The sequence below is a fragment of the Seriola lalandi genome, unplaced genomic scaffold, assembly GCF_002814215.2.
Source record: "Seriola lalandi dorsalis isolate HSWRI2012SDOR001 ecotype SW California unplaced genomic scaffold, Sedor1 jcf7180002054352, whole genome shotgun sequence".
Classification (NCBI taxonomy): domain Eukaryota; kingdom Metazoa; phylum Chordata; class Actinopteri; order Carangiformes; family Carangidae; genus Seriola; species Seriola lalandi.
Window position 1 is genome coordinate 1,078,877 of NW_019524905.1, and position 13,796 is coordinate 1,092,672.

General features: G+C 40.1%; 1 protein-coding gene across 1 annotated transcript in view; it reads right to left on the reverse strand.

Moving 5' to 3' along the window:
• Positions 1-13,796, reverse strand: part of rbks (ribokinase) — a 37,595-nt gene that overhangs the window by 1,630 nt on the left and 22,169 nt on the right. Inside the window, exon 8 of the mRNA XM_023407959.2 lies at positions 8,217-8,405. Coding sequence (XP_023263727.2) covers positions 8,217-8,405 — 189 coding nt within the window. The remainder of the gene's footprint in view (positions 1-8,216; positions 8,406-13,796) is intronic.

The following is a 13,796-nucleotide window of genomic DNA, read 5'->3' on the forward strand; positions in this document are numbered from 1 at the left end:
GTGTTTGGCCGAGACGGGACACCAGGGGAGGGGGGGGGGGTTCGCTGATGGGAAAAGGCACAATGGTATGTGGCGACACGCTCATGTTTAACCACAAATGGCCCCCCCAACACTGGTTCTCACAAGCCTGCTCCATTACTCATCACTTCGGCTCTCAAAAGAGCTCATTGCACTCTCTCTTCTAAGCACCTCTGTAAAGCCCCCACCCCCACCCCCCACCCTTCAACCTCAAAGTAACCCTTTTGTTAGAGTGAAGGTTGTCGGTTGTGCAGAATGATTCAGTGGCATAAGGCAAAAAACAAAAACCCTAACCCTGACCCCATTCGGGCAGAGAGGGCCGTGCCCTCTGGTAAACAGGGCACTGGGAACACAGAGGGACAAACAGGGACAACGATGGACTGGGCATCTGGAAGGCACGGCACAGCGACACATGGATTTTGTAACAAGCACCTAAACTGGTATCATTTAAAGCAATCTTTGTTCGACCAGATGATAGATACACCCCACCCCACCTCCACCCCAGTGCACACCACCGGGGTGACTCCTGGACTGCAGAGATGCTGGAAAGAGTGAGATCAGAGCTGAAACATTTCACAGGCCTGGTGGATTTCCATGTTTAAAGCTGTGGCGTGTTTATGTCTCCTGTCTGGTAGTTGGGCTGGGCTACAATACAGCCAGCGTTTGGGAATAAGGCTTTGGTGAAGCAGTCCCACTGGTTTGGCCCTGGCCCGTCTCCCAGTTCAGATGACACAGCTGAAACATGCCAAAACAGGGCTAAATTTGTTAATAGCCAATATATTATTTGCTTGTTGACAGCTAAAATGTAATAAATTTCATGTTAGAAATAGAATTAAACATTAACTGCTGAGGGTGGGAAAAAACATGATGCAGCATTTACATTTAGAAAATACTGAAAGTCAACTGTCCTCACAAATAAATCTCCTTCAGTGTGACGGATTAAAAAGAATCAACTGGTATTTAATTGGTTCATTGGTTACCTCGTCAGTTAGGGTAGAAGGTTCCCATGATTTTAAAATAATTTTTCCTGAGAAATAAATCACTCTTTGTGGGATTTCTCACCAAGAACTGCAGATAATTAATCATCTATTCTTTTTTTATGATGTTGGATTGTTGGATGTCAGGAAGCAAATATATCATCCTTCCCAAGGATATTGATATTAGAGACCAGTGCCTTAAGCTCATTTTTTATGAATTACTGGAGCATTTTAATCACAATCTTATCACTCAGAAAACAGTCAGCCAATCAGAAGAGAGGCTCATAAACTGACAAAAAATGCCCCGTTCTTGCCAGAGCTCCAGAGAGAAGCGTGAGAGAGGAGAAGTTTAACTATATTAAGATTTTTTATGGTTCTTAAAACCACAAATATATCTTCTTATGGATATCAAGACTTTAAGTGTTAGCTGCGACTTTAGCATGAAAAGAATCCAGAAGATAAAGCTGCAGGCTGTGTCTGTCTTTCAGTAATCATGACACACAATCACACAACCACACATGCTTATATTTCTGCAGTCTCAGGAAATGTGCCCAAAGGAAATACCAGGGTCTGAGTTCCTAATATTCACTGTAACAATACTTGTCAACTTCCCTGCGTCTCTGCTACATTGGACCAATGCATATGCTAATGCTTTACTGTACAGTATCTTAAATATTGAATGAAAGTGACAGTATCTTAAAAGTAAGAACATGAGCCCGAAAGCCTGCATCTTCTTTGGTCAGCGAAACAACATCTAAACAAGTGGACTACTTGCAAACTAACAACACGAGACTTCACTATTGAATCTATGGGTCATTCGACTGTACGAGCCACCATCCAACCTTTCTCTGTCTTACTAACAACATCTCCTTCCCTGAGACTGGCATGTGACGCTACAGGATCTAGTGAATGAAGCTCAATGAGGCTGACAAGCGCTACCCCCTTCAGCCCCGCTGCCGCTGCCCTCGACACAGTTTGGTGAAGGTTAGATCTACAGGCCTGTCAATCAAGTGACACAAGCACTTGCCGCAGATGAGCCGTGATGCTCTTGCTGGTCGGCTCTGTCCGCCACGTCTTGACCTCCGTAGTGTTCCTCTGCCGGTTTTCTGCTGATGCTCAGACTGAAGTTAGAAATTAGGATGGCAGACGTGTCTGTGAGAAGCTCACCAAATGAACAGAGTGTGGTTTCAGAAGTTCTCCACAGTTTGATGTGTTGGCTGTGTGACACTGAAACACAAGCACGTGATCAGAGAGCTGATGAACTTTTTCTGTTTTGTGTGAAATAAAGTACCTCCAAAAATATGCTTCTCTAGTTAACTTCAATCTAAAAGCATAATTCATTCTTATTTGGTACCAGAGTGTGAAGTATACAATGACAATCATTGTTGTCAACTTTTTCTCCAGGGCAAAAGGGAACCCAGTACAGTGCAGGCGCGTGCTTCAGTGAACTGAAGTATTACAGTCCTTACAGTATCTTGCTTATTTAACTACAGATGTCAAATAAATGTGGTGAAGTAAAAAGTATACTTTACTATACTTTTTAAATGTAGGAGTGGAAGTATAATGTAGCATAAAATGGAAATACTTAAGTAAAGTACAAGTACCAAATTGTACTTAGCTACGGTACTTACAGTAAATGTGCTTGGTTACTTCCCCCCACTGCTAGTACAATTACTTAGTCTCCACGTGTATTTTAATATTGTTCAATTACCCAACCAGGTAAAACTCCTGAATTCCTGAGTGAAAACAGAGAAGGTTTCTATTATAAAAGCCAATATCAAAAAGGTAAAAGACTAACTAAACCACCACAGACACTAAAGACTATTAAAATTAAATAATAAACTCTATATTAATGCCAAAAACTCTACAAGAACTAATTCTCAATTGTCTCACTGCTCATGATTGAGCACCAGTTTTCTCTAAAATAGATGATATATGACAATTTATATGGGCAATGTAATATCAAGTTAACTTTGGAAATGAAAGGGCTAGCTAACATTAGTTAGCTAAATAAAACGTAAAGCAAACATAAGAAACTATGTCACATTAATTAGCTAAACTGTAACATAAGGCTAAAGTTAGAAACCAGCTAACATTAGCTTTCATTCATAGATAGTTGACACAATCTAATTCAGAAACTAACGGTAAGAAAGTAAAAAGTATTAAACATGCTAGATAGTTAGCTACTGCTACATTTACCTACAAATGTCTGCGCAACACATGGCAACTTAGACTTAAGGACGCTAGGCTCTGAGGCAAGCAGACGAGGCGTTCAACTAACGTAAAGGTTAAGAAATGGTATGGTCCACTTTAGGGGAGTCTTACAGGCAAACTGTTGTTTCACGTCTTTTGGGGGTTCAAAATCTTTATCAGGGTTAGGCCCCCCCCCAATCCCATCCGTAATCGAACCCTCTTGGAACGGATTAAAATATAATAGGTTAGAATGAGACAACTTGGGTCAATTTAACACAACACTGACAAATCCATAGCGACTGAAATCTGTCCATTTGCTGTTAGGAACACTTTTGTAACCAGTAGGCTTTCACTGTCAAAACTCCAGGGAAGTGACCTTTTTTTATTGTTTCTGACAGCAGTTTGAGTGGTGTGTGTGTTAGGAATAAATACAAGAAGAGCAGAATACTTAACACAAGAAGCAATAACCGCCATGGCTGTACAGACAAACAAAGGAGCGCATACAGAAACTCTGAAGTCCATCAACAGAGAATCCAAGGACAAAGACAGCAGTAGCGCCCACACACTTTGATTGACAATTGATCTTTGTAAAGTGCAGTGCAGAAACGCCACAGCAATGAGCACTAAGCACCAAACACTGACAGACAAAAACCTATAGAAAATGCAGAGCTCCACACTTGATACCTTCTACTTTAAAGAGTCTCCTGCACCCGCTGAACTGTTTGAACGTCCAGAACTGTGACTGTATTTCTCACCCAGAGGCCTCCTGCATCTCCCATCCTGCTAATGACAGATGGAGCTATGTGCAGTTATCTCCTGAAGCCTTCAGCCTTTGTCAATGAAAGGCACCCTGGGGAGAGCAGAGACCAACTGAGGGGCAGCGATGAGTCACAGTGGCTTCCACGTCCGGAAGCTTCCCGTAAGACTTGCAAACAGCCGGGGACGACTCCTCTGAAGTAACGAGGGAGGAGGATTCAGAGATCAAAAAGACATTTAATTGGACCAATTAGAGCGCTAACATCTTTGATCCATCTACAGTGCTTTGTCTTAATCCTCTTTCACCCTTTTGTGTATAACACTGATCAACAAGATTATGCGCCAGCAGAGGACTGGGCCTAACATCTGGGTTGCTAAACAGCAGCTGGTGAAGCATGTGCAGTCCATTAAAACATGGTGATGTGGCAGTTTTCTCATTGTGTCATGCTGACCCAGAGCTTGAAGAGCTGAGGAATGCAGTGCTCAGGAGGTATTCCCTTACCTTGGGAATCATGCAATTGGTCCTTACATGTCTCCAGTCATAGGACAAGACTGGGAATAATTTGACCGTACAGCTGTAATGTCTGGTTTAGACAGGACTGTCTACCTCTCGCCCTACACAGTGGACCTCCCGGAGCAGTGGAAACCAAGGCCACCCAAGTCCTGCTGGGACTAGAAGGCACTGGGTGTGTGTGTGTGTGTGTGTGTGTGTGTGTGCCGTAGCCTCATCTAACTGTCCACACAAAACAGCCGAGGCTCTGATCTCAGCGAGGGAAGCCTGCACTCAATTTAAGACAAAAGAGAGACAAACGGATACAGCAAGAGGAATGGGGAAGACCCACAATAGATGAGTGGATTTGCTTTGTTATTCATCCAGATTCTCGACCCTGACTCAGCCCATAATTGCTTGTGCTGTGTAAAATGTGTTATTCAGGCAGTCGCAGGAGGAGCAGATGATGAAATAGTTACAGTCAGGAGGAAGCCAAATGATTTAGCAGCCATGTTGGCAATTCATGAACCCAGCTCGATCAATCAATCAGAAATATTGCATCTGTGAAGAAACGCATCTGAACGGTAAAAAGGTGGATTGTGTCTGATTAGTTGCCCGTCATGCCATCCGCGGCACCCAGCTGTACAGTAGCTAAAATAGCGAGAAACCACAAGTGACTCATTGTGTTGATATCGAAGAAATCGCAGCCGAATGTACGGCTTCAACTCACAGTCCGATATCAGTGAAAACGGAGAGTAACAGCAAAAAAAAAAAAACCCAGTCTTTCAAAAAAGACATCTGTCACTACTGCTACACAGAGAGAGAAAAACAACACAATCAAAGCAGAAATAAAAGAAGTGGTAGAGTGATTATAACTAAGAGGCTTGAGTTACTAGAACAGCCTCAGAGAAGTGAATAATGATCTTGATAACAACCTGTTGTTTTTTCCTCTCTCCAGTAAAAAAGAAAGGGGCTTACTGGAAGAGGGATTATGATGTCCAAAAGAGTTAAACACTCCAGAATTTATGGGCCCATCAAAGAACAGGAGGGGTGGGGTGAGAGTGCGTGTGTGTGTGTGTGTCTAAGCGGGGGGACATGCAACAGGCCCGACCACAGCTTTCTGCTGACTGATGCAGACCCAAGAGGTGAGTCATGGGAGAGGAAGGGGGGGAGGATAGGGGTGGTGGGTAAGTCCTCCTGGGGGCTATTGGGAAGCAGGGAGAGTTAAGACAGTGAATAAGCAAAGTTATGTCTGACTGTTCCGAAACGCGGGGGCACGACGAAGGTCACACACCGTTTAAGAAAGCGAGCCCTTTGTTCTTGAAATGCCAAAGTGACCTTGGATAATAACAAGTAGATGCTGCTGTTTACTTCAGCTGCAGTTTCTCAGGAGTGCTTCTTCTTCTTTTTTCTCTGTATTACACACACTCCTCACTTTCACAATACCTGCTGTGGGTTTCATGTAAAGCTAAGACCGCATGCTTGTAATTGCTTCACTCCAGTTTTTACTATACTGCATGATGACCGGCTTTTGGAAATTATGGCACAATAAAAGTCCCGTAGGGGAACTATTCAGTAAAAGAATCCATTACACAAACAATCAGAAAGGTTTAATCGAACCCGGTATTAACAAAGAGGTGATTAACACCTCAGTGTGATGACGCATTTGGTCGGTAGAACACAGGCCCCACAAAACCCGCAGAGACAGGATACGCAAACATCTAGCTGAGGCTCCTGTGACGAAAACAAGCCACAGAGGCCGGGTGTGAAATGAGTCAAGTGACGCTGGCCTCCTTTAAAGATTAGAATCAGGGAGGGGAAACAGCTGGTGGTCACCACATCCCCAAGTGTTCTTAAAGTGTTCCACTTGAGCAACAGACATATCTGGAGCCCCACTAGTGCTAGAAGTGCAATGATGAATGGGCAGATAAAAAGTTATGTGTGACAGTGTTTTATTATGGCACAGTAGTAACAGACGAATCTAAGGATTTTCTGTGAAAATTGCTGGAAAGGGCATTTCTTTGAAGGTCCCACATTTTACACTTTCCCTGCATTTTATTTGAAGTGTTGATCCATTAGAAGATATATTTGTGGTTTTAAGAACCAAAAACCATCTCAATGTAGTTTTACTTCTCCTCTCTCAGGCTTCTCTCTGGAGCTCTAGTAACAACAGGTCGGTGAGCCAATCACAAGAGAGGAGCCTCTGAGACTCTCCTGTGATTGGCTGACTGTGTTCTGAGTGATTGAATAATAATATCGCAGACTTCAGGTAAAACACTCAACAACCTAGTCCTGCAAAGTTGGATGGCGGGTCCGTATGGGCTGGGTGTGAGGCATGGCTGAGGGCGGTGACTGCTGTGTTGTGACATCACAAAGTTACAGAAGTCCTGACGGCTGGTTTTAAGGCTCAGTCTCTGAATACAGGCTGTGTGCATTTCTCTGTGGACTGAGGCTTTGATACTTTCACAGTATTAATATAGAACCTAGACCTGCTTTATAATCAAACAACACATGGACAACTTCCTTTATATAATATGGAACCTATAAGACATATCATTACCACTTGAAGATATGACATTAAATACTAAATCATAAAAAGCAGTGCAAAGCAATAATAAAAAAAAAATAGTAAAGGAAGTTACTTATCCCCTGCATTCTCAGGTTCCATATTTGACAATTTGCTGATTTTCTCTTTTATATTATAATAATATGAATAGAGGCTGAATATATCTTTTTTCTGACATTCTAAAGACTAAATAATTAATCAAATAATTAAAAAATTTGTTAAGAAATTAACTGATAATGAAAGAAAGTCTGAGAGTCTAAAGGTAAATGCCAAGGTCACCATGCTAACATGCTAACATGCTCACATTGACAATGACAAACATGCTGACATTAAAATCAATAACATCTGCTATTTAGAAATAAACACAAAGTAGAGCTGAGGCTGGTGGTGCTGTTATTATTCTCCACTGCAGTGGGACTGTGTGGCATTTTTACTTACTATTGGACTTAAATGATTAATAGTTGATCAAAATATTTGGATATTTCTGTTGATCAACTCATTGACTTATTATTTCAGCTTTAAGCCAAAATATTTGACCTGATTAAAAATTTGACCCTAGGATGGCTGTAGATGAAAAGTTAACGGCTCACCAAAGTGATAGTGATTCATCACTAGGTGAGGTGAACATGAAAGTGTGACCCAGGTTTTACACAATAGCTGTCTAGACATTACACAAAAAAAACAAAAAACAAATGCCAAACTAATGAAATGTCTGGGGAACATCAGAGTCAGTATGATTTAACCTACTATAGATGTCTGTACATCATTTAATAACAATCCATCTGGTAGTTGTTGAGATATTTGTCTGGACCAAAACAAACAAAAGACAAAGACATCACCTTGGGCTTTTGGAGATTGTGATCTTTTTTTGATTTTTTTTTTTTCGCCATTTCTGCTTTATATTCATAGCGACAGTGGAGATTGACAGGAAAGTCGGGGAAGAGAGAGAGAGAGAACGACATGCAGCAAAGGGCCTGGGCTGGACTCGAACGTGTGCCGCTGCGGTAAGGACTCAGCATTAGCACATGGTACACGCTCTACCAGGTTAGTTACTGGGACGCCTCAGGGTTTTTTTTCTTGTTTTTTTTCCCATTGCTTTCTGATATTTTATGAACTAACATGAAACAAAACATCACTGAAAAATATAAAATATAATTTAATATAATATAAATATGAGATTATATAAATACATATACAGTATTTGTGACATTCTTACCGTGGTGTCCACTGCTGTGACAGGAGGGGCAGGAACATGTTTTAGGGTCAGCTCCTGTGCCTTGAGCACCACACATCCTTGAGGTCCCAAAGTGATGATGACCGACCCACAGCCTCGCTTCAGCAGCTCCTGACTGGCCCAATGTGCTTCCTCCACATTAGCTACGGAGGAACCAGTCAGCAGCTCAGCCTGTATGGAGAAGTGCAGGGGTTTAAGTCATTGGGAACATAATGTATAATCATATACACAACACACTCTCCATTTAAACATTTATCTCATTTAGCATAAGATGATAATGGCACACTATTTCTTTGACATTTTCTTCTAAACCAGGGTTTTTTTTTTTCTCGTTCCTGGGTCAGGGAGCCACGTTAATCAGAGGTTAGAATTAAAATTAAAGATAGAGCAAAACCAACACTGGTGTGGGATAATGGGTGGATAAATAAAGAACTGCATTATGGGAATTCCCCAAGGCAAAAACCCAGTTCTAAGGGCTGTGTGAAACACACAAGATATCAAAGCAATGGCTTCAGTTTTAAATTTTTAAAAAAATCAAAACTAATAGTTTGTTGTACACGGTCCAGTACAACCATTTATAGTCTAACGACCCCTAATTAGTAGCCTATTACAAGTCCATTGCTTACCTGCTATCCTTCACTGTTTTGTATTAGCAGTTCTGGCATGAGTCAACTGACAGTGGTCAGACAGACTCATAAAACACGTTAAGTCGGTGAAGGATTTGTGGATGTGTGAGCAGTCTGCGGGCCAAACATTTTCAAAAGAGTAGATCCTCTGACTGCGCTGCTTCATCTGGCTCCAGAATGACTAAACGGTGACAAAGCAGGACTCTACAGCTGAGGTTTGAAGAACTTCAAGGAAACTAAGAACCACAGCCGGTCTCTCCAGAGTAACTGGCAGCCCTCATAAAGATCCACACGATATTATTTTCTGGAGTTGTTTATTTTCAAGAGAATAGTGACGGAAATCTTTATGACATTAAATAGTATTACATACAGTTTTTATATTTGTGTCTAAATATTTTTACTATTCACATCAGTTTTTATTATATTACTTGCTGTTAATTGTTATGAGCTTATTAGTTTTAAAATTTTATTTTTGTATTTTACTCAATTCAGTTTCAGTGTACTAAACTGCTAAACCAAACTGCTGCATTTTACCATTAAGCACAAAATGCTTTCTGTACATACAAAGTACAAAACACTCATAGACATCTTATATTTGCACAAGTGTCTATGTTTTCACCAAGAACCACTGAATTAATTTCACATAGAAATAATGCAACTAGTGTTAACAAGTACTTGTCCTCATTTAAACAACATTTCTCTGGTGAGCAGCATCACAACATAACACATTTCTAGCTACTTCACCACCTGCATATTAAATAGGCGAAAGAGGAAAAAAAGGAAAATGCAGCATTATTTCTTTCCTTTTGATTATTGTCAAAATGTTATACTGTATTGTGTGTCTGGTGTAAATTGGTGTAAAGACAAACTGATGCAGTTAAATACACTGACTATCATCTTTCTGTCCTGCATGAATCTAACTTCATTACTTACTGTAATATTGAGCCTTATGAATAAAATGAAAAATCATTTACACTATATCATTTCAAATACTGACTTTGTTATATTTGATACATATTGGCTTTGTTGTGTAATCATGAGGGAATGAGCACAGCATATTTTTGATGAGAATTAGTTACTAAATAAAGCAAGATTTTATCTTAAAATGCAACAATTATTACATTTTTTTAATAAAGTATAAACTGGTTGTGATGCTCCGATAAAGTGACCGGATGAAATATTATCTATTTTCTTTTCATTTTCATTGTATGTGCTCTGTGAGATTTTGAAGGCCAAAGTCTGGAGTACAGCAGTTTGTGTTAAGAGAACTGCAAAATGAAATGTTCTGAATATTCAGTCAAACTAATTGTTTGAAAAAAAAAAAAAAAAAATGTATCATGTATAATATAGTATTATTTTTCCTATCTGACCATTTATATTTTTACTCTAACTCTCCCTCTTCTCAGCGCTTACAGACCTCCGCATGTATTGACAGACACAACCCTCCACAAACTCAATACTCAATATGTGGTAGAACATTTTGTTTGTCCCTTGTCTCTTATTGTTAACAGACATGGTCACTGAATGTACACTTGTGTTTTTCTATATTAATTTGTCTTCATAGTTTTGTTCATCATAAATATTTCATCACTGTATTGCACTAATAAAACTAGATAATACTGAAGTCATAAAAACAATGCTGTAATGGGACGAATGGAAATCAAAGTTATCTCTTATGTTTTCCCTAATCAACTAAAAACAAATGAAACATACTGTGACTTCTATTTTGAACTTTCCCTTTAATTTCCTGCCATAATTACAGATACAAAATAAGCCTGCTCTATAGATACTGACAATGACATAAACATACAAGCATAAAAAGTGGCACCACGTTTCTTGTTGCTGCTGTCATGCTCCTATTAAAGTTGTGTGAGACCCTTTCAGACCAGTGGATGACAAAATGTGGATCCATTTTGGCTGGTGAGGTCCTGAGGTCGACATCAAAGATAATTCCCCTCACTATAAAGCACTTCAGCTTAGTATGTGGGCAGAGGATCAAAGAGTACCTGCACTTTGTCATCCTTAAGCCCCCCTATCACCCTCCCTCACCCCTCAGCCCGAGCATGTTACAGTGAGACCACACACAAACACACACACCTGTACAGAATGTGTGCCAGCTATAACCGCACATGAGAAGGTCAAGATACGACTGACACCAGTGCTGAATAGGGGTCTGAGGTTGTGACCCCACCCTTGCTTTTGCGATCTGTCAAGGCGAACAATGACCTTGGACAGTTCAAAAATAAACCGCAGAGTGTATCCTCCGTGCTTTAAGAGCCCGCAGCCACCCCGGAGCTGTCGGATGCCAAAAGAGAAAAAGAGCTGTTTTGTTAGTCATCAGCTTCACACCAGGGCAGGGAATCAATCTACCTCCCTCTGTGTACAAGAATATGAGAAAGTTGAATTATGTGTCTCTTGCTGTCTGTGTGTGTGTGTGTGTGTGTGTGTGTGTGTGTGTGTGTGTGCATATCTCACACACACACTTATTTTTTAAAGCATAAAGCCGTTGGCATGCTGGGTGTGTTCGGAATGTATATAATTATTTTGCATATTTATATTTTTGACCGAGCATTTTCGTATTTGCTTTGCACAGTGTTTAGATCTGAATTTCCAGTTGTTCATGTCACTGACAGTCAACTGTAAAGCTTTCTCCTGTAAATGAGAAACATTATTTTGTATTGGTACTTTTTGAGGCTTTTTCTAATTATTTAGATTAGATTTTCTTTACTGGTCACTTCTAGGCATTTACATACATAAAAACAAAATAACGTTCCACTCTAAAAACACAAGACAAACAAAGTCAAGTGCAATAGTCAATAAATAGAATAAATAAGAATAAATACGGTTGATAATGCACAATAAAATATGTGTAGACCTAAAATTTAATTCACATAAAACAGTTCATATTAGGTTGAAAAGTTACTATGTCTTGACCAAAGGCTTTTACGTTGCTATATTGTCTTTGCATGCATTTACTAATGACAAATGTTACCAGGTCTTTATTAGCATTGAATCATAAATTGAGTATGAAAGTGCGCAGAATGATGTAATTTTTCTTATGTGACATGAATGGTAGTTAAATCATTTCCAAAATGCATAAAGGGCTGAACAATTAATCGAGATATTACTGAATCACATTGTGGTCTCGATCTACAAATCATCCTCTCCAGATTTAAGGACACATGTTTGTTTGGTACAGACCCAACAAAAATCACATCATCATCATTTTCATGTTTCTTTTTTTTTTTTAAGATTAGGTCAAATCCATACAGGTAGAAAGAAAACAGACGCGATGTCAACTTTCTTTCTTTTCCAGAACAATGAAAACAAGTCTAACCAATGAAGGTTATACTTGAATTCAGTCCCTACCCTGGTACACTGAGTCACTGGGAGCCGCCTCACATGTTGTCTTTGCACTGACTCTGGTACAAAAGCTTTAGGTTCTTCATGTCAAATGAAGCACGGACTGTTCCGTCAATACAATACTGACCGTCTGTGTTACAAAACAGTCTATTCAAATTAACATCTCATGTTTTTGAACTTCTTTTCTCAAGTTCAGTGAACTCAACTCAGTGATTCATTTTGCATTTTTAAAACTCGGAAAATGGTGTTGCAACTAGGTTCCGTCAACTCACATTTTTAAGGCGGCCGGGGAACTTAGGTTTCTAGGTTGAACAAGCTTAAAATGATTTACAGTGTTTTTAATAATGCAGCCATGGTAATAAAGGTTCTTTGTTTTTTTAATGAAGCAGTGACTCTTGATTAATAATGGAGAGATCCAGAATGAATTTAACTGCACTAAATCAAAAAATGCCTGTTAACTCCCTTTCAGTGCATTGTATTTACAATACTGTACGTAAAGCAGATTTATTATCTATTTCTAATTTTACTTCTACTTCAAATTTCAATCAGAGTACCAATACCTTTGGGATACCTGTGGGATATTTTAGTGCTCTTTCCACATGTGAATGCTGCATAATGTATAACATGACTATACCTCCATGACCTGACACTGTTTAAAAAAAAAAAAGGAAAGAAGAAAAGACATGTTGCGCTTTCGTCAACTCTCCCTTTCATGTCCCCACACCTGGCTACAGCTCCTCTCCGCCCTGCACCACCACATCAAATAGAGGCTCCCAGGCATCCACTTTATCCCCGAGGGGGCGGCTGACTCAGCCACAGAGCACATCTGCCCTGTTGTTTTTACTACGATTCCCATCTATTCCTGCCCCTCCGTCGCTCATCTTTCGTCACTTGACAGACAAGACGCAAGGTGCCATGACACCAGTTTTTACTGTAAAAGGGTGGAGAGATACTTACTCCCCTCTTCATACCAGAGAGTTTACATGTGCGGCTAAAGGCTACAGTGGGATTATTGATGTGCCGGTGGGGGTCATGACCCAGAAGGTAGAGTTGACTGGCTGTGAAAAGGTGTGTATATGTGTGGGCGCTCACAACATCTCAAACCTCTGATCTTTTCCTTTCACAGAAGAGAAGAAATATTTCTACCTGTGTCTGACTCCAAGCTGCACAACAAGTCTCCCAGTGTTACTGAGTGGTGATTGGACACGTTTTTAAATGCAGCATCTGTTGATTTTAACAAACGGGTTATTTGACCTATCGGGTCTGTACTGCTCTTTACTGGATTTGGAAAGATTACACCTACAACCTGAGCCAGAGTTACATCACACAGCTTTACTTTTACCAAACTTATGGTTTAGTCTTCACCCTAAAAACTCTTTTCTCTAAGTGAATTTGTCTGAAAATACAAACAAGGAAGATACGCAGGGTTATGTTGGGATGAAATAACAGTCTGACCGTAGAGTTTTCCTTCACATTATACTAGGACTAGCTAGCTTCACACTGAAATAAAAGAACAATGCTGTTCCATGTCTTTTACATGGATCATCACCCGGTGACGATGCCGACTTTTTGC